This window comes from Elephantulus edwardii, unplaced genomic scaffold (genome assembly GCF_000299155.1).
Source record: "Elephantulus edwardii isolate Elephantulus edwardi_28Jun2011 unplaced genomic scaffold, EleEdw1.0 scaffold00013, whole genome shotgun sequence".
Classification (NCBI taxonomy): Eukaryota; Metazoa; Chordata; class Mammalia; order Macroscelidea; family Macroscelididae; genus Elephantulus; species Elephantulus edwardii.
Genome location: NW_006399763.1, coordinates 14810769 through 14832866, shown reverse-complemented (window position 1 = coordinate 14832866; position 22098 = coordinate 14810769). Strand labels below are relative to the sequence as shown.

Here is a 22098-nt window from a genome sequence, read left to right as displayed (position 1 = left end):
TTTATTTTAGTAACAAAAAGAACTGACTTTGCTGAAATAGGTTATTTCTGTTACATTACAATACTGACATGCATAAAAAGTAGAAAATGAAACATATTGCTTACTTCTCTTTCATCCATATTCAGCCACTGCTTTGGATCTTCTTCAGTGGCCAGAAAGGCTATCAATTCTAATGCTGTGAGACGGGTCTGACGTCTTGATGAGACGAATATCAAGACAGGTTTGGCTGGAGAATGGCTTCTAATTGCTATTTAGTAGGTGAGGAAAAGAAAAATTAAGATGAACATATGTAAAAAACCAAACATTGTAAATGATAAAGGCAATTCTTAATTTGATCATATTATTCTATGTGCTCCACTGATCTCACAGTATGTTGGACAAATAAGAAAAAAGGAGCAAATAATATTCACTTAGAAAGCATAGTGAAAAGGCCAAGTAAGGTATAACTATGCTTGATCCAAGTACTGTTTGAGATACAGAAAATACAGATATTTAAAAGACTAAGATTCTACAGCAAGAGCTATCTATGGACAAACACATATTCTGTAGAGCTAGCTGCTGAGAGTTAAACTCAAGAACTAACCTTCATTATGAATTGCATATGAACATCAAAAACCCAAAAATCCTTGCTATTGGACTGATAGACAACATCATGATAGATGGAGAAAAGACTGTGAATGACTTCATCTTCCTTGGATCCAAAATAAATACATTTGGTACTAGCAGTCAGGAGATCAGGAGACATTACAATGGGGAAGTCAGAGTTTGTTGTTATTGTTATGTACTGTCATGTCGCCTGCAACTCATAGCAATCCCATGTACAACAGCCCTAAACTCTGCTCTATCTTGTGCCAATCTCACTGTTTTCATCACACCTACCCCATTATCCCAGTCACTGAATCAATCCACCTCATAGAGGGCCTTCCTTTTCTGTGCTGTCCCTCTACCCTCCTAAGCATGACATCCTTCTCTAAGGAGTGGTCCCTCCTTGCAACATGTCCAAAGTATGTCAGACAAAGCTTCAGAATCCTTGCCTCCAAGGAGCAGCCTGGTTGAACTCTCTCTAGGATGAACCTGTTTGTCTTCTTAGCAGTCCATGGTATATTCAATACTGTTCTCCAACATCACAGCTCAAAGGCATCAATTCTCCTTCTATCCTCCCTAGTCATTGTCCAACTCTCTGATGTATAACAAGTGATTGCAAAGACCATGGCCTGTATCAGGCATACCATGGTCTCCAGAGTGACACCATTGCTCTTCAGTACTCTGGAGAGGTCTCTAATAGCAGACTTTCCCATCGCAATATGCCTTTTAATTTCCTGGCTGCTGGTGCCAAGAGTGTTGACTGTGGAGCCAAACAAACTCAAGCTGTTAAAAATCTCAATCTCTTCACCATCCATCCTGATGCTGCCAATTGGTCCAGTGGTGAGAACCTTTGTTTTCTTGAAGTCAGGAACCTCTTCAAATTATTTAGTAGCAATGATGTCAGTTTGAACACTAAGATGCTCCTGATTCAGGGCACAGTCTTTTCAGTCACTTGCTATGCACCTGAGAACTCGATAATGAATAAGAATGACAGAAGAAGAATTGATTTCTTTGAGCTGTGGTGTTGGGAGAAAAGTACTGAATAACCAGTGGGCTGCCAAAATATCATGCAATTAAGTTTTAGAGAAGGTGCAGCTACAGTGCTCCTTGGAAGCAAAGATAATGAAGCTTCATCTCATATATTTTGTGCATGTTGCTAGGAAAGGCTTTTCCTTGGAGAGAGACATTAGGCTTGGAAATGAGGAAGGACAGTAAAAGACGAAAGGCCCTCAAGCAGGTGGACTGACACAGTGACTACAGTAATAAGCTAGTGTGTGTCAGAAATGGTGAAGAATGCATAGGATAGGACAGGATTCAGATCTGTTGTTTATAGGATTGCTATGAGTTGTACTTGACTCAATGACACCTAACAACAACATGGACAAATATGGATCTCTTCTAGGCCAGGAAGTTGTCCTCCAATTTTCCCAGCATAGACTGGTGAGCGTGTCCATAGTTACATTTGTTAATAGTAATAGGTCAATTGATACACAATCTAATTCTGGGTCATAATTTTTGCCTGTGTTTTCATAGCAGCTTTGTTTATCATAGCCTTCCTTTGTTACCATTGGCTCTTCCCATATGGGACTTCTTGAAATTTTTAGTATCAGCCAGTTCTTTCTAGTATAGTGATCTTCCCATTCTTTTGATGTTTCCTGGATTACTAAAGATTTTGTTCATGGCCTCTCTCAGTACTGTAACTAAAGGTTTTAATTTATTTTTCAGTTCTTGAGAGATAGCAAGTGAAGTCTTCCTTTCTATTTTTGGACTTCAGCTCTTTGCTCATTTCTTAAAATACTTTGTTTTCTCGAGCCGACCTTTGAAATAGTCTGTTCAGTTATTTCACTTGGCATCTCTTCCTTTTGTTTCCACTTCTTGACACTATAATGCAATTTTCATAGTCTATTCTGACATCCACTTTGGATTTTTCTTTCTCTTCTCTTTGTAATGGCCTTCTGTTCTCTTCATGGATCATATCTTTGATGTCACTCCACAGTTCCACTGGTCTTCAAATCCGTTTCTTGAGATGACTCTTAAATTCCACTGGAATGTGGGAATTTTCAAATAATATAATTACTATCTCATGCAAGCAAAATATTAAGATCACTTAAAATGGCTAACTACTAGAAGTTAAAGCTGGTTTTAGAGGAGGCCATGGCACCAAAGGTATCATTGCTGATGACAGATGGATACTAGTAAAAGCAGAGAAAATACCAAAAGAATGTCTATTTGAGTCTTATTGACTATGCAAAGGTATCTGACTGTGTGGTCATAAGAAATTATAGCTAAGAATGGGAATCCTAGAACAATTAATTCTGTTCATATGGAATCTATACCTAGAGCAAGAAGCTGTTGTCTGCATGGAACAAGGGACTACTGCATGGTTTAAAATCAGGAAGGGTCTCTGTCAGAGTTGTATCCTTTCTCCATGCCTATCCAATCTGTATGCGGAGCAAATTATCTGAGAAGCCAGACTTTGTGAAAAATAAATATGTTTATCAAGATCTAAGGAATACTCGTAAACAACCTGCATTATTCAAATGACACGACTGTGCTTTCTGAAAGTGAAAAGGATATAGAATACTTGCTGCAGATAAGACTACAGCCTTCGGCTTGGATTATAGCTCAATATCAAGAAAATAAAGATCCTCACCACTGGACCAACAAGTCAACATTATGATAGATGGAAATAGGATTGAAATTGTCAATTATTTCATCTTGCTTGGATCCATAATCAGCACGCTTGGTACCAGCAATTTGGAAATCAGGAGATGTACTGCTTTGGGAAAGTTTGCTGTCAGAAACCTCTTGTGATGAAGAGCAGTGAAGCCAGTCTGAAGACTAAGGTGGGCTTGATTCAGGCCAGGGTCTTCCCAATCACCTGCTATGCATCAGAGAGATGAACAATGAATAAGAATGACAGAAGAAAAATGGATGCCTTTGAATTATGGTGCTGAAGAAGAGTATGGACTTCCAAAACAACAAACAGTTATGTCTTGGGAAAAGTGCAGCCAGAGTGTTCCCTGCAGGAAAGCATGGGGAAGCTTTGTTTTTCATACTTTGGACATGGAACTAGGTGAGGCTATTCTTTGGAAAAGGACATCAAGAGAGTCAGCGAAGGAGAAGATCCTTAATGAGATGAGTTGATAAGATCAATTCAGCAATGGGCTTGAGTGTTTCAGAGATGAGGCCAGGGCAAGGTTCAGGTCAGCTATTCATAGGGTTGTCATGAGTCATACTAGACTCGATGGCACCTTGCAATGACAACAACTTGACCAAGAATAATGCTGTTATCACTCCATAGAGCATGTCTAATATGAGACAAAATCTCACCATCCTTGCTCCTAAGGAACATTCAGCCTATAATTTTTCAAAGAGAAATTTGTTCTTTTTCTGTTCATTATATATTCAATATTCTTTGTTGACACCATAATAAAGATACATCAATTCTTCCTATTTCTTCCTTATTCACTGCCCAGGTTTTGCATGCATATGAGGTGATTAAAATGTAATTGCACGTTATAGTAAAGTGCACATGAGTCCTCAAACTGGTATTTTTGACATTTAAAAAAAGTATTTTTTCAGTAGACTTGCACATGCAAATACATGGTTTGATTTCCTGAGTAGTACTTCTATTGGTGTTAATTGTAGATCAAGTAAAATGAAATCTTTGACAGTTATAATATTTTCTCTGTGATGTTACTTATGGTCCAGTTGTGGGGATGCTTATTTTCTTTATGTTGAGGTATAATCCATACTGGAGCCTATAAAATGTAGTCTTTGACCTTCATCAGCAAGTCCTTTAAATTCTCTTGACTCTGCACATAAAATTATTTTATTTGCGTAACAGGTTGTTACTGAATTTTCTTGCAGTCTTGATACCATGCTCTTCTTCATATAGTCTGGCTTCTTGGATTATCAGCACAGCATACAAATTGACTAAGTATAGTCAAAGGTCATAACCCTGTGCACACCTTTCCTGATTTAAAGCCACACTATATAATCCTGTCTTCTGTTACAGTGAATGAATCTTCCTCAGGTTTTAAGTGAGCAGTATTACATGTTCTCAAATTCACTGTCACTGATACTTTGTATGATCCACACAGTTGAACACTTCTTCATAATTAATAAAACTCAAGTGTCAATCTTTCTGGTATTCTCTGGTTTCAGCTTATATCCCTCTTTTATTAGCCATGATATGCCTCATTCTATATTCTATATTCCCTTCTGAATCAAGCGAATTTCTGGAAGTTTCCTACTGATGAATTGATTTTCAAATATCTTCATCAAAATTTTATTTTCAAATCACATCCATGTGGCATTAATGATATTGTTTGATAATGTCTATATTCTGGACTATCACTTTTTAAAAAAAATGAACATGAATATGAACGTCTTCCCGGTAGTTGTGGTCAAGATTTACAAATTTCTTGGTGTAGATGAGTGCATTTTTATAGATTTGCATCCATTTGCTACAGCATCTCAACTGTTCTCTACCAGTTCTTGAAGCCTTGTTTTTCATCAGTGCTTCAGTGAAGCTTGGACTTCTGCCTTCAATACCGTCAGTCCTTGATAGCTCTATCATGAAATGGTTTACTGTTGATTATTCATTTTGGTACGGTGCCTCTGAATTCTCCTTCTGTCTTTTGATGCTTCTGAAGCAATGTTCAATTTTTACCCACAGTATCATTCAATATTGCAACTTAAGGCTTGAAATTTTCCTTCAGATTTTTCAGCTTGAAAAATGTTGAATGTCCTCTTAATTTTTGGTTTTCTAATTCTAGGTATTTGTGGATTTCTTTGTACTCACTTATCTTCTTCAGTTATTTTGTCAAGTTTTTTGTTCAGGTGTTTTACTTAATTGTTTCTTCCAGTTACTATAATTAGTTTCAAGAACAAGTTTCAGCGTCTTTTCTGACTTTGCAATTTTAGTCTTTGCTGTCTTTTTAACGATCTTTTGTTTTCTTCATGTATGTCCTTTATGTCACACCACAACTTATCTGATCTTTGGTTATCAGTGTTCAATCAAAGCTATTCTTCAGATGGGATACAGTCAAGGTCGTATTGTGGCTCTCATGCATGTGTTTTAATCTGCTTCAGCTTGAAGTTGAACTTGTAAATGAGAAATTGATGGTCTGCTTTGCAACTGGCATCCGGTCTTATTCTGAATGATGATCTTGAGTGTTTCTATTATCTTTTCCTACAGATCTAAGTTGATTTTAATTTATCTGATGAGGTCCATGTATACAACTGCCCTTTACTGTTGCTGTCTTTATTTCTAAATTTCACATTTCAAATTTCATCTTGACTGTATATACGTTATTATTTTCAGAGAGCAGAAATTAGTTAAAAATCTTTAATTTCTTCATTTGTGGCACTGGTGGTTGATGTGTAATTCTGAAAAGATAGTATTAATTGTTCTTCACAGGCATCTGGGAATTATGCTATCACTGACAATGTTTAACTTCTGGGTAGATTTTAAAATGTTCTCTATGATGATGCATGTAATATAATTTCTCTTCATTTCTCAGTGTAGGCATAATAAATAAATTATGAGATTACTTCATTAAAAATGGCTAATACCCAGCTACTGTGGAAAGTGGTGTGGCATTTTCTTAAAAAGTTGCAAATAGAGATACCATTTGACCCAGAAATTGCACTACTGGGAACATACCCCAAAGAGACCATAACCGACATCCAAGCAGATATATACACACCCATGTTTATTGTAGCTTTGTTCACAATAGCAAGGAGTTGGAAACAACCTAAGTGCCCATCAACAAATGAATGGATAGGGTAGCTCTGGTATATTCACACAATGAAATACTACGCTGCATTGAAAAACAAGGAACTCATGCAATATTATTCGAAATGGGTGACCCTGGAAGACATTATGCTGAGTGAAATATCTCAGTCACAAAAGGACAAATACTGTATGGTGCCACTGTTGTAGAATGAGGCTAACATCAAGGTGGGGATAAGACTGAGAAAAACTGGATAAATTCTGTGTACTGCATTGAAGCCACTGAGGGAGAGAACAGTTTAAAAGTAATATATTTTAGGGCATTATGTTTATCATAAGAGTTCGGAATGAAGGATGCAGAGTGGAGTATACTCCGGATGGGGGTGGTGTGGGGGCAGAGGGATTGTATACCAATGAAGGAATTTTTCTTTTACATTTCAAAGAGAAGAGTGAACTGGGGGTGGTGGGTGGGGGGGTGGGGAGAAAAGTACAACAATGAATGAATGGAAAGCCAAAATCTCTGTAAATGTTCATTGAAATTTAAAAAAAAAAGGCTAGTACCAGTCTGCTTCACCTTACTAATGCACAGGATATGGAGTTCCAACATCCCATTTCACTTGCTAAATTCTAGTTTTCCTTCATTCAAATTTAGCTACATTTTGCATTCTAATTATTAATGGATGTGTGTAGTGGTTTCTTTTCAAGTTGTCACAACAGCACCTATAGGTCCTGAAAGCTTTACTCCACCAAATATTAAGGTTGACTCCACTTTGAGGAGGGTACTCTTGCCCAGTTACATTTTGTGTGCATTCCAACCTGAGAGGTTCATCTTCTGACACCAGTGCTACTCATAAGATTTTCCCCCTTCCACAGGGGTGAAGAGTGCTGGCATTTGAAATACTGGTTGCACAGGTTCGAGAGCAACAAACAATGCCACCAGTCTGACAAACTAATAAACTGGTAATTACGATTTACAGAACATAAAATTTTTCACTCTCTTCAATCACTGGTATAATAATCAATCAGTTCTACTAAAATACATGTAGAGATAAGTATTCTAAATAGTATAGTATATTTTAAAATATTCTATTTATCCTTTTCATTTTTCACTGTTTTATTGTATTTTTATTAGAGTATTACAGAATAAAAATAGTAATACTTAAGATAAAATTTATTAGAGATATATAAAAATACATATATTAGTATAATATTGGTGTCATTTGTATACATATGAATGGATGTCTATCTCATTTTTTTAAACCGAAACATTTAATGGATTTTTATGGCTCTAAGAACAGGTGTGGCTGAACATCTTAAAGTAGATTTATTGTACATTGGTGCTTTTGTGCAATGCTTCTGTTGAGGTATAAATAATCTGAACTGTCAAGAATGGTCTCTAGTTTACAATCAATACTTCGCTTTTGTCATAAGGCTAATTACAGCAGCTAAAAAGTCACCTAACAACTGTCACAGTTAATATTGGGTAATTTATTTTAGAAGTTATTTTTAATTGAAATAATAAATATTTTTTGTTAGAATCTCTAAACAAAACATGTTAAAAAATAGGAGTGTTAATTCTTAACAGATTTGTTTGTCTAATTTCTTAGAAAAACCAGCATACTTGTAAAAAAGCATATAAAATTCTATGTTGTGGTTTTTAGTAAAAATAAAGGCTATTTTTACTATGATACTTGATTCACTTCAACTACACTTTATCATTTGTTCAAAGCAACTACCATTAGAAAATACCCTAAAAGATTAATATTAAGTGATTTTTGATTACTTAAGATTTTATACTTTTACTTCTACTAGGAAAGCATGGTGCTATGTACGTGGGAGTTGTGTTGTGTTGTGGCGGTCTCTGGAGAAAGGCGACTCTTGCCTCCAGGAGCCAGGGAAGCCACACTTGGCCTTGGGTTGAAGGCAGCAGCGGCTTCAAGCCCAAAAGGAGAAGAGGAGGGAGGAGACGGCCAAGGTGGGTAACTTTTAATCCACGGCCCTCAGGCCAGTCTTTCATTGTTTTTGTTCAGACATTCCTCTAGGTCGTATAGCCCTGGTGTACAAGTTGCCGTCCCGTGGTCACTTGTGGTTGCTGTGAGGCTGAACACTGTGACACTGATGTGTCAAATGCATTAATGGTGGTTGGCTACCCAGTGCGGACTGAGAGTGGGGTGGAGCTCCCCGATTAAAACAAGCTTGGAAGGAGGAGTGGCATCCACTTCCATAATAGCTTGCCTCCGGAAACCCTATGAACCTGGAGAGAGGATGAAAGGCACCCAAGCGTTGAGGACTCTCCTTCATAGGGTCACTATGAGTCGCCTGTGACTCGATGGCACTTAACAACAACAACTTCTATTAGAAAGATATTATCAATTACAAAATTTTTAACTTTTAACGTTAATTCCACATATATTTGTAAACCTCAACAACAGAGGTAAATAGCTTTATATATATGTAGACGTATAACAGTCTTTCAAAGACGCTGTCACCATTTAGAAACCACTTAATTGGTATTGTGTAAAATGGGTGCTATTTTGCTCCCAGAAACAGCAACTTACCCTGAAATGTAGGTTTATTCATACTAGCCATACGAGGACAGTAATGCTGACCTGGGAAGCCTTGAATGTGAACTTCCAGTGGAACTGGGCGTACAGATGGTCGGAAATTGAATAAACCCATCTAAAGAAAATGGGATAAATTCTTCTCAGTTTTATATTTAAAGCTAAAAGATTATAAACTGTCATCAAGTTGACTCTTACATGCAGCAAATCTTTATGACAGAGTAAAACTGAACACATATGGTTTCCAAGGCTATGGGTCACTATGGGAGTACACTGCCTCACTTCTCCCCCTCAAAGCACCTGCTCAGTTCAAACACCCAGCTTTTCAGATACCAGTCCAATGTTTAACCCATGCACCACTACTACCAGGACTTCTTATCAGACTACAGCAATCTTAGAATGTGGCCAAATAAGACTGACACATTTTTGACTTAGAAATCTTTTACATACCTGCTTAATATTGAGCCAGTCAGCAAGGTCTCGGGCATTAGCTAAAGCAGTGGACAGACCAACTATTCTAACAGGCTTTTCTGTGTGTGATGAGATGAAATTTGTTCGAGATACAATGACCTCTAAAACAGGACCTCTTTCCTCCCCTAAGAAACAGAAATAATGTACATTAATCATTTAACAAACTTCAACACTGGCTGTTTCTGGAGAGAGAGAGAGAGAGAGAGAGAATTTGTAAACTGGTTTTAGATATAGTGGCACCTACCAAGTAGATGGATCTCATCTATGATGAGAATAGTGACTTGTTGAACATAGTTCCTATTTTGCCAGCTTCTGCTGATTCCATCCCACTTCTCTGGAGTGGTGACAATAAGGTCAGCCTTAGCAATGGATTTCATATCAGGAGTCACATCCCCTGTTAGTTCAATAACTCTGGAGAGGAATTAAATAGATTTCTTTAACTTTTCAAGTAATACATAACCTTGGAAAAACAAAAGTGTATCACTTTGAAAATTTTATAATCCTTAAAACTTATTCCCTTTTCTCTTTGAAATTTCCTAAGATCTGGAAGTAAAAATCTGTATTTCTAAAGAAACTGAAGATATTTATTCATATAAATTAAAGGAAGTTTAAATTAAAATTGTAGACACAGACAACTTCTAACTTTAATTTGGGTTTGGAAAGGTGTCAAACTGTGAAATCATTATGTTTACAGAATCTTTGACCTCGACAAGTTTATGTAATTAGATATCCTTCTCCCTATGGCAGAATGAATATCCTTCTAATTAAGGGTACCATTAACTAAGACAAAGGAAGATATTCATCAAAAATATAATTATGACAATTGAATGGATTGAGAAACTATAATACATTCACAGGATGGAATACTATGCAGCATGTAGGAGCAATGATTTTGAAAATCACTACCTAACTTCAGATATACTGGAAAGCATAATACTCAGTGAACTCATTCAGTCCCATAAGGACAAATACTGTAGAAGACCATTATTGTAAAAATAAATAACTAGTGTATGAGGATCTAAGGGGGGAGGAGAGGGGAGCAGAAGATCGAAGGGGGGAGGGGGGAGCAGAGGGGTAAGGATGGTTGGGGGTTGGTAATCATAGGGTCGCACAATTTGATGGTGGAGGGAGAGGTGGGTTAAGGAAATGGCAAGGATCAGGAGTGAAAAGCAATGTATATGAACTTTTTAAGTAAACCACTATAAAATGAAAATTTTATTAAAAATATATGGTTTTTGTATAAACTCATTTTTAGACTAAAATTTTCTTTAAGTGTTACAGGCTAATTCCAAAATATAAAAGACAGACTAGTAAAAAAAAAAAAATGGCATAAGTATGTGCCACCACATTTTGAGCAGACTTCAGTATTAAAAAACTCTAATAAAAAAAGATTAAAAAACTTAGCAAGTCTATGAGTTAAAAAGAAACTAAAAGCTGAAAGTTCACTCCAAATTTTTCATAATTACCAAATAATTTCTAAATCTGATATTAACATTTGTGAAAAAGAAAAAAAGGGCAAGATTAGTTCCTCCAAATGAAATTCTGAAAACTTTCACATACTTTATTTATACAATTTTATTTTTTGCACCTTATTTATTATTTGACTATGTAATTCAAACATATGACTCTAAGAGTATGTAATAAGTCATCTCCAAACATCTTCATTTTTCAAGCACCCAGTTCTAATATGGTAAAATAATCACATGGCCCATCATTTTTAAAAAAAAAAATATTGGCTATTTTACTTATTCCTTAAAACACCTCTGAAAACCATTTTAGTTCCTTATTTTCTACAGTGATATATTTTACATTGTCTGAAAGTATCATCGTTTACTTAATGATGTCCTACTTAGTGGGGGCTGTGCTGCCAACTCAAAGGCTGGTGATTCCAATCTGCTGGCTGCTCTGAGAGGAAAGGATTGGTAATCTCTGCCTGTGTCATTTACAGCCTCTGAAAACTCACTAGGGAGAGTCAGCTATGAGTCAACCACAACTCCCTAGCAATGAGTGAGGGTGCTTTATGAACATTAAGGCTATCTGTAATCTTTTGCTATTAAAAATAATACTATAATGAATAACCATGTATGATATTGAAATATTAATGAAAAATTTAAAAAATTTATGAAAATCATTATAAGGAAACGTATTAAACTCTTCTATTCAGAGTATTCAAAACTTATCTTCTGAATAATCTAAGAACTTACTTTTTACCAAGCTTTTCTTCTATTCTAATTTTCCAATCATCCATTCGTTCACGTACAAGGGCTTTTAGGGGTGCAATATATACAGCCTGTAAATGGTGAATAGAGGGAGACAAAACAGTGTTCATGAAGAAAATAAGAGCATTTTAAAATGGAAGTGAGCACTAGAAAATGTATCAAACTCTAACAGTCATTTAAAAGGTATCTTCTAATACTGAAGGATTTATGGAGAAAAGTCATTATCTTTCCCATACTGTTTATCCAAATTAATACAGAAATACAGATCATAATAATTCCTATCATAGCACTGATATGGACAAGTAATATTTCATAGAAAGTACAAGAGGCATTTTTCTGAGAGTATTTTATAATGAAATTATTTGCTATTGTGAACAAATAAAATGTTCATAAGATAATATATTGTAAAGAGAAAATTAGGGTTCTAATATAAATATAGGGAGCTCTGGTGGCCTAGAGGCAAGAAGCTGTGCTGCAATCTTAAAGGCAGGCTCTCTGCTCCTCCCTTTCAATTAACTGCCTCTGAAAACAGCTATGGGTTGGTCTGACTCAGAGGTACACAAGAACAAAAACAACAACACAACGTAAATAAATGTTTTTTCTACTATTCTGACCGTGACTCATCTGTATTCTATGCAACTCTTTTATGAACAAAGTTACTAGTTTTGAGGCTGTACACTTAAAATTTAAACTATTTATTTAAATTTTAATGCAGATTTTATGAGATTCCAATCAGATATTTTACATGTTCAATCTGTTTTTTTCTTTTAAAGCTTGGTGTTTTAAAAAGGAGCTCGAGTGGTATAGTGGGTATCATGTCAGACTAATAAAATCATTGACGGTTCAAATCCATCAACTGCCCTACAGGAGAAAGATGGCCAGTTACAATCATAAAGATTTACATACTTGGTAACCTGATGGAGGGTGGCTATGAGTCTGAACAGGCAGTAGATGGGTCTCTAACAATGCAAACCTCTATAAAAATTAAGAGAGCTCTGGAGGCATAGTCAGTAGCAAGTAATACTTACTACCAGCTCAAAAGCTGCCTGTCTCTAGTGATTCAAATCTACTGGTAGCTCTGAGGGAGACAGATGGGAAAGTCTCCACTTGTTACAATTTACAGCCTCAGAAACCAGTGGAGAGTGGCTATGAGTTGGAACCAGGTAAAAAGCAGTGAACTTTCATCGAAGGGAAAAAAAATCTTCCCTATATCAACAATTTCAGATATAGTGAAGAGCTCTATTGTTATATTAAAATATCTTCTTATGAGTTAGTATCATACAAGTGAGAAGCTGAGAGGTAGAAAATAAAAATTAATCAGAGAAGAGCTACTAACTGGAAATTACAGAAAATAAGGGTAACCCATTTCGGAAATCACAAATGATGAGGAAAGAGCATATATTCCAATAACAACTTCTCTAAACTACCTCTTTGTAAAAGATGGAGTATAGGTAATTCTCAGAGTTCTAAAGCAAATAATATGTTCTTGTGTCTTTAAGCAAGAACTTGTAGGTAAGTCAGAGCAGGTGCATGTAGTTCCTATTTAGTCTTAATTTATGCAACAAAAAGCTTAAAGACTTTTCATGGATTTAGAAGCCACACATGGACCAAGTTAGGTGCCTGTGATGATGATGAATTTGCTTCAAGCAGAAGATGGTACAATTGTTTCAAACTAAGGGCAAATTCATGTTAACATTAAAGGGCAAGTAAAAATTTTAACTCAAATATTTTAACTGCTGGGGCTTACTACTTATCATACTCCACAACTTAAAAATATTATTATTTAAGAAGCTTAAATGCAATACTCATTTCACTTATAATACTGTTAAATATTCATTAATAACATTGCAGATAGTTAGGGAAGTATGGAAACAAAGCCATTTCTTTAACAACTCATGTATGTTGTTATGTTGTGTGCCACTGAGTCAGAATTGACCCACAGCTGACCCTCCAGTGCGTATGCAGAGGCAGTTATTTCTCACAGGAGGAGACTGCCCATCCAATCTCCTGGAGGATTCTAACTGCACGCCCTTGGGATTCCAGTGCAGTTTCTTAACCACTAGGACACCAGAGTCCCCTGTATAATCATACTATTTTTACTTAAGTATTAGTACTTCCTTTATAGCCAAAGACTCTGATTATAGATTACTGCGTATGCTATGAATGAGACTACTGAGTAAAGTATTTTACAATGACAATGCCTATGAACTATAGCCAGTTAACAATGAAGGACATGTCAGCACCACTGTTCACATTAGAAAGCCACCTAGAGCATAATGAAGTTTGATCTATATTCTCTTCTGATCCATTTTCCTGATGTGACCTTCCCTCTACTGGAAAATTCGCTAAATGACAAACTTTCTTTCTTGGTTCTGCTGGTATATTTAGAACTAGCTAGTTCAGAGCTTCTTTTTAATTATGAACTACCTTTACTAATTGAGCGTAAGCACATTACTCTTTCAGACAAACCTTTGAAGTAGGGTATTTATTGAAGATTCTAAAGATGGCTAATTCAGCTGCAACAGTTTTCCCTGAGCCAGTGGGTGCTCCAAGTAGGACGTTACAGTCTGTGTGATAGAGTGTATGAAATATTTGCGTCTGCACGGGGTTAAAGTGGGTGAAGTTATAGAGGGCTTCATATTCTCTACAGCCCAAAGCAGTAACTGGTAAAGGCTGAAGATCCAGTAATTCTGAAAAAGATGCAACAAGTATTATTATACAATAACTGAAAAAAAGGCAACAATCCTACATGTTAGGGATAAAAATGACAATTCTTTATTCTGTATATCTGTTATATATCTTTTCCTCCCATCAACATTATATTTCTAATATTAACATATCGGATCACTTTCTGGGGGATTTCCTCATTATAATGCTATAGTTTTTGCTTCTAATTAGGAAAACAACTTGAATGTAAGAGTGTAAAAATAAGCACACTGAAGAACAGAAGTAAATCTACTCTAATTTGAATAAAAGGAAAACCATTTGCAAAACTCATTTCTGGCATGTTTACTAATTGTAACCAGTAACAAATGACAGACAAAAATCAGAATAGTTGAGTGAGGTATTGCTTTAACCTAGTGGAATGTAATAGAATCTGTTCGAATGTATTAAGAACAACAATGAAAAATCAATTTCTAACCTTAAATTCGAAGAAAGATCCTAGTATAAGAGAATCATAAAATAAGTGCAATAAAACAGAAACTAATATAAAACAAACAAAAACTTTATACACATTCATCAAAATAAAGCCTTCTATAAAAGTATAATAGCAAGGGCTTAGGGCTCAAAATGTTTTTCCCAGCCACTGTAAATTTGACTTTGCTATGTGAATGGGTGCGTATGTGTGAATATGGCATGTTAGCCTATCCACAAGGGCGGTGGCTAGTTTTGTCATTAGGGCATATCCGGTAGCACAGGAGGAAAAAAAATCTCATGGCCAGCAAAGGAGGAAGAGAATGTAATATATCCTTCAGGATCACAGACTCTTGCACCAGTCAGACTAGGGAACAATAGCCATAGTAGGCACAGTGGAGGATCAGAGACTTGACATGAGATGGAGTGGGCCTTAGGATCGCTACGCCATTGGACCAGAGCTAAGAACCTTTTGCCAAGTTTGTTAGAGGACTGGCAGGAGGGGGGAGGAAAGGACATAATTGACATGATTAAAAACTTTGCAAACGGGCCTAAAGCCCTGAGGCTCAAGGCTGATGTGCCCATGAACACATTTTGGAAGTTGTCTGGACTGTATTCTGTTACTTACCTGAATTGTAGCCTTTTGACTTCCCTAATATGGTTCTGTGCGGTCTGTGAGCTATCACATGACTCTGGACCCAGTAAAGCATAAAATTGGTGTTGAGATGAGTAGAAAGAGCATGAGGGACATGTCTGACCTCGTGGGAATTGGTTTTATGTTGTTGATGCTGTTGATGGGGAGAGTTCCCCTTTGTGAAGTTGGTAAAGGTCAGATATGGCCAACCCCATGTGGCCTTTACTTTTTTTTCAACTACCAAACTGTCAGATTGATCCTTTTCATATGAAAAGAGGATAAAGTGTGTTTGGGATACTGAAACAAAAGTTTAGACTGTGAGTCTGAAGTATGTTTCCCAGTCTAGGAAATCTAATATAAAGAAGAGGCTTAACAACTTTAGAAAGAAAAAATGTTTCTCTTTCATCCACTATCTTTCTGGAATAACTGGAGAAATTACATGTTAATGTGGTTTTTCTTTGCATTCACCGCCATTTACCCAGAAAATGTACTTCAGAAGTTAGTAGAAATATACCAACCTAAATCAAAGGTGCCTAATTTTACTTTGTAAGTGAATATGAACATCAGTGAAAGAACTGAATTCTAAGAAAAACATGAAGTCTTTTTCTCAAAAAGGAAAGAGATTAGTGGTAGTGTCTCCAATCAATCCTATCTACAATATTTACCCTGGAAAGTTGGAGGAGCAAACTAAATATTTGTCATCTGGAGCTTTTTAAAGTGACAAATTTTGTGATATGCTGCAGGGGAAGGACACAAACATTAGTGTATGGCACAGTCATACATGAGAAGGAAAATCTTCAAATTCTCTTCAGCTTCTGAGAGACTCCAAAGTGAATTTGACTAAGGAGCTAGTGGCTTGGGAACCTAGAAGAACTGGCTTCAGTGAAGAGAAGGCTACAGTTGTCAAGATTTACATAGTGCCATCGAGGCAAGCCAGGGCTACAGTAACATCCATACAACTCCCCGGGAGTAAGAGATCTGCACAGGTCACGGCAGATTAGGTAAAAGGAACCCATTTCTTGAAACTAATTACTTATACTCTTCGTAACTTAGAGTATGTCTAAGAATTAACACAGGTTATTGTACAATGAGATAAGCCAGGGCTAGTGTAATGTCCCTGTAGCTGTCTGAGAGTAAGAGATCTGTGTGTTGGCAGACTTAATCAAAGGGACCTATTTCTCTCAACTATCTACTTAAATTTTTAATAATTTAGAAACAAGTCCAAGAATACACATACGTGCTTGCGCACTGTCGAGCTGGAACCAACTCACAGCTGACCCTCCAGTGGGTTTTTGGAGTTAAACGCACTGGAGGGAAATGCCCATCTTCTCCCATGGAATAGCTGGCGGATCTGAATTGCGTGCCTCAAGAATTGCAGCACAAATTATTACCACCAGGCCAACTTCTACACAGTTCAAACGCATTAAAACTGAGTAAGTAACTACACTGAGAAAACTTTGAGAGATATTAAATTTTTTTAGCATACAATATATAAACCAAAGGCCTCGGGGAATTAAAAATGCAAATGATTCAGATTAGTAAAGTTATACTTGAGTATCCTTGAGGAGTCCCTGTTTGGCACAAAGATAAAGTTCTCAACTAGTTAAAGTTTAATTCTTCAACTAGATGAAGTTCAGACTTACTAAGAGGCACCTTGGAAAACATGCCATGTGGTCTGCTTCCGAAGGCCACAGTCTTGAAAATCCTATGGAGCAGATCTACTGTGCACACATGGCTTATCATGGCTTAAAATCTGTTTGAGAGGAACTAACAACAACCTATAGTCCTATATTATTATTATTTGTTTTTTATGAGTTGAGAGGACTGTAGAAGTGATCCTTTATTAAAGTATCAAGACAGAGGGATAGCTAATGAAAAAGAAAAAGGAGGGGTAAGGAGTTAAAGGACTCCTGGAAAGACAGGGGTGGACCCAAACCTTATAGCATACTGTGGGCAAGAAAGGTGAGTAAGAGCAATAGCCTATATTCTTGACTATTCTTATTTCATACCTGTAAAGATACCAGCTAGAAAACCAGAAGAAAATGTTACTTGCAAGTTTACTGGAGATGATTTTACTCATTTCAAGTCTGAGCAAGAAGTATATTAGTCTAAAGGGCTAATAGAACAGATGAACTTCAGTATTCTTTACCCTGACACCAGAACTAGATGATGTTGGGTTACCAATGCTGGTTGCTTGCTATGAAAGGTATTAGAGTGAGAGAAAAAGGTAGAACTAAACTCTAATTATTAAAAAAAAAAAAGCAGCTTGCTGGTCTAAGACTGGCAGGACATCTGAGAGTACGTTCTTTAGTCAACTTTAAATTCACCACCAGTGATTTTCAGTCAAACAACAGCCAGGTCTAGAAGGAATAATTAATACCAGGGGAAAGTACACTCCTTAGAATAATCAACCACAAGAAACCCAAAGGGCAAAATCCGCCCAGGGATAAAACTCAGAAAAAGTAAGAAAAGCAAGGCAAATGGAAACACAAGGAAGAAGTGAGAAGAACGCCATTACAATGTAGGAATTCCAATCAATGTCATTAAACATAATGTTTGAAATGCTTATAAAAAGTGGGATGAGTGTATTACAATGTGGAGGCTGTAATCTATGCCACAAAACATAATGTTCAATTATTGAATGGAAAACCAATTTTCTCTGTAAACTATCATTCAATTTACAACACAGAGTTAATAAACATATGTTCTCATACAAATATAGTAAAGAGTAATATTTTTATCTGAGAGCCACAGTTTGTTGTAAACTAAAAAAGAAAAGAACAAAAAAAAAACCCACACATTTCCGTGGGTCAGAATAAGCTCAGAGCTAACCCGGTAGGGGGCTTTAGAGGTTGTAAACTGCATTGGAGGTGACTGGAAATCTTTCTCTAGTATTTGTTTTAGGAAAAATTATATGGAAGAAGAATTAAATATATTTTTATATAACTAAGAAGAGCTTGCTGACATCAGTAAAATTATGAATTTTCAGAAGGCCAAATAAATGTAATACATTAATTAATAGACTGATGGGAAATTTCTGAAATAAGGTTATTTCATGGGGCACAATTAACATAACATTATAAACATTTATTTGTGAAATGCTGCTTCTTTTACAAGTCAAACTAGAAAAATTTATGTTCATATTATGAATCTAAAAAAAGAAAAGATCAAAAGGTTACTTCAAAGACAGACAAAAAAAACAAAAAACCCCAAATAGACATTAGAAGATACTCTGAAAATTACACTAGGGCACTGAGAAGCCAAAAAATGGGAAGAGAAAAAGGCAGCTTTAGAAGACAAAGGAAGATACTAGAATATGCAAAGAACTGGAGCTGGAGAGTAAAAGGTGAAGAACTTGTTCGGCATTTTTCAAGTTGAAAGAACTGAAAAATAAATTCAAGCCTTAAGCTGCACTACCGAGAGAGGCTATAGGCAGAATCTTGAATGGTTCCGGATGTATCAAAAGAAGGAGGAGGAAATATATATAGTCATTGTGCCAAAAAGAATTGGCTGACACTCCGATATTCCAGGAAGTATCCTATGATCAAGAGCCAATGGTAATTATGAAAGAAGTTCAAGCTGCACTGAAGGCACTGGCAAAAACTAAGGCTCCAGGAATTGATGTTATACCAACTGATATGTTTCAACTAACAGATGCAGCCCTGGATGTGCTCACCAGTGTATGCCAGGAAATTTGTAGGACAGTTGCCTGGCTGACTGACTGAAAGAAATCTATATTTGTTCCCATTCCCAAGAAAAGTGATCAACAGAATGTAGAAATTATCAAACAGTATCATGAATATCACATGCAAATAAAATACTGCTTAAGATAGTTTAAAAAAGAGCTAGAACAGGACATAAACACAGAAATGCTGATGTTCAAGATGGATTTAGAAGAAGCCATGGCACCACAGACATCACTGCTGATGTCAAATGGATCCTTGCTGAATTTATGCTTTTTTGACTATGCAAAGGCAATTTACTGTGGGGATCATAACAAATTATGGTTAACATCCAGAACACTTATTACGCACATGGAAAACCTATCCTTAGACTTAGAAGCTGTTATGCAAAACAGAACTAGGGAACACCACATGGTTTAAAATTAAGAGATGTGTACACATCTGAGAAGCTGGACTCTTCGAAGATGAATGTGGAATCAAGATTGAAGGAAGAATTAGTAATCTACTTATGCAGATGACACAACCTTGCTTGCTTAAAGAGGACTTGAAGCACTTGCTGAAGAATATCAAAGACTACAGCCTTCAATTTGGATTGCATTCAACATCAAGAAAAAAAAAATTCTCACCACTGGACAACATCGTAATAGATGGAGAAAATAATCAAATTGTCAACGACTTCGTCTTACTTAGATCCACCAAAAGATACACTGCATTGGGATAGTCTGCAGTCAAGGAAATCTCCAAATTACTGAGGAACAATGATGTTATTTTTAAGACTAAGGTGCACTCGATTCAGGTCATGGTCTTTTCAATCACTCGCTATGCATCTGAGAGTTGAACAGGGAATAAGGATGGTAGAAGAATTGAAGCCTTTGAGCTGTAGTGTTGGAGAAGAGTACTGAATATCCCTTGGACTACCAAAAGAACAAACAGGTATGTCCTTGAGAAGGTACAGCCAGAATGCTCCTTGGAGGAAAAGATGACAAAGCCCACACACTCTGGGCATGCAGTTAGGAGAGGCTGTTATTTGGAGAAGGATATCATGAAAAATGGTGGGCTGGCAAAAGAGACAGATCCTCAACCAGATAGATTGACAGAGTTCAGATAGGGGCTCAAATACATCAGCGATTTTGAGGATGGCACAGGATAGGACAGCATTCAGATCTGTTGTTCACAGCATCACTATGGGTTTTACTTGCTTTGATGGTACGTCAATAACAACAACTACAACAATAATTAAGATTGACAAAATATATAAAATATACAAAAAAGTATTTCCAAAATATAGTGACAAATTGGACTTTTGATACATACTAAAATACTTTAATGACTCTCAGATATTTTTCATCACTAATTTAAGATAACAATTCAAACTGACAGAGTTATTTTAGGTTACCTGTATGAGGAGGGTGTCGCTCTGGTAGAATCAGATGCTGAAAATTGATAATACATACAGCTTCAGCTCCTAACCATCTATCAGACACTGCTCGGATGTAGTACTGGGAAGGTAAAGGCTCAAAAATAGGGATTGTAAATACTAGTAATTGAGCTTCTTTACTAATGACCTAAAGTAAAATAAAGATGGAAATGAATATAAATAATCTAATAACATAAGGATTTCATTAATCTACTTAATATAATTGCAAGCTATAAAAAGGTACAAACCCCAAAAACCTATCTTGAATTTCTCAACAGCTTAAATATTAGGATACTTCAGAAACTTATGAGTGGTTATATTTTGATTATATCTAATAGAACAGAACAAAGAATTTATATTTAGCTTATAATGTTTACATATGAATATATGTTTTTTAACCTGCTATTAATCTCACTTATTCTGACTTTTCCAAGCTTCATTCATTTAATTACTTAATAATTCTTAACATATCCAACTATTATATATTTATCTAATAATCTTCATTAAAGTATACAACTACTTGAAGAAAGTGGAGTAAAAGAATCATTGGGCGTAAATAAAAGGCTATAAGGAAGACAAAAAACAAGTCACAGCCATGAAAGTCTGCTGCTTACCTAAAGCTGTCAGTGTGAAGCCTGCTTTTTATTAACATAAAAACTATGAATAAAGCATTAAAGATATGCTTGCATTAAGTGGAGTCTTTCTATTGAGATTTATAGAGAATGAAAAAGTGAATTTTTTTAAACTATGCAGTTTAATACTCTTTAGCACACTAGTAAAATTATTATTTATGTCACTTGTTTTACATATTATACATTTCTAGAAGACGTTGCCTAAACATGGTAAAGATTACAACGAGTTTCCAAACTAAGGTCAAATGGAATATATCAACAATAGGTAATTACTGTTTTCTTTTAAATCTAAACAGAATCATGAAAATGTACAATAAAGACTTAATTGTATATGAAATTATACGGGAGATAAAAAACAAATATGATTATTTAGTATATATTTTCTTAAGAAAGCAAGATAATAAAGATATGTCTACTGCTACTTACCTGCTTTTTTAAAATTAAAAAATACTCTGAATGATAAATATGATCATTTGTAGGATCTTCTACCCAAATCCACCAGGGTTCTCCTACTGTTCCATGGACCTAGAAGAAAAATAGTATCTAAACACACAAATGACAGACACCATTGTTTGTACTCCCAACACCCATTCCTCTCTGTTATGTTCCTTCATATACATAATTTAAATTTCAAAAATTAATGCATTTAGAGTATATAGTTCAGTGGTTCTTCAAATTTTTATGGAGTTGTATGACCATTACCATTTGTTGTTGTTGTTATGTGCCATCGAGTTGCTTGCGACTCACAGTGACACTATGTACAACAGCCCTAAACTCTATCCTGTGCCAATCGCATTGTCTCCGACACACCCATCCCAATTACCCCAGTCACTGAATCAAACCACCTCACAGGGGGCCTTCCTCTCCTGTGCTGTCCCTCCACCCTCCCAAGCATGATGTCCCTCTCCAAGGACTGGTCCCTCCTTACAACATGTCCAAAGTATGTTACACAGAGCCTCAGAATCCTTGCCTCCAAGGAGCCGTCCGATTTAACCCTCTCCAGGATAAATCTGTTTGT

General features: G+C 36.1%; 1 protein-coding gene across 1 annotated transcript in view; it reads right to left on the bottom strand.

Annotated features, from left to right (window-relative positions):
- The window catches only part of ASCC3 (activating signal cointegrator 1 complex subunit 3), a 451184-nt gene that overhangs the window by 142532 nt on the left and 286554 nt on the right, over positions 1-22098 (bottom strand). Inside the window, exons 22-29 of the mRNA XM_006881191.1 lie at positions 21507-21605; positions 20428-20596; positions 14049-14269; positions 11565-11650; positions 9605-9771; positions 9340-9485; positions 8887-9007; positions 105-247 (exon numbers count right to left, since the gene is read on the bottom strand). Of these exons, the coding sequence (XP_006881253.1) occupies positions 105-247; positions 8887-9007; positions 9340-9485; positions 9605-9771; positions 11565-11650; positions 14049-14269; positions 20428-20596; positions 21507-21605 (1152 nt within the window). The remainder of the gene's footprint in view (positions 1-104; positions 248-8886; positions 9008-9339; positions 9486-9604; positions 9772-11564; positions 11651-14048; positions 14270-20427; positions 20597-21506; positions 21606-22098) is intronic.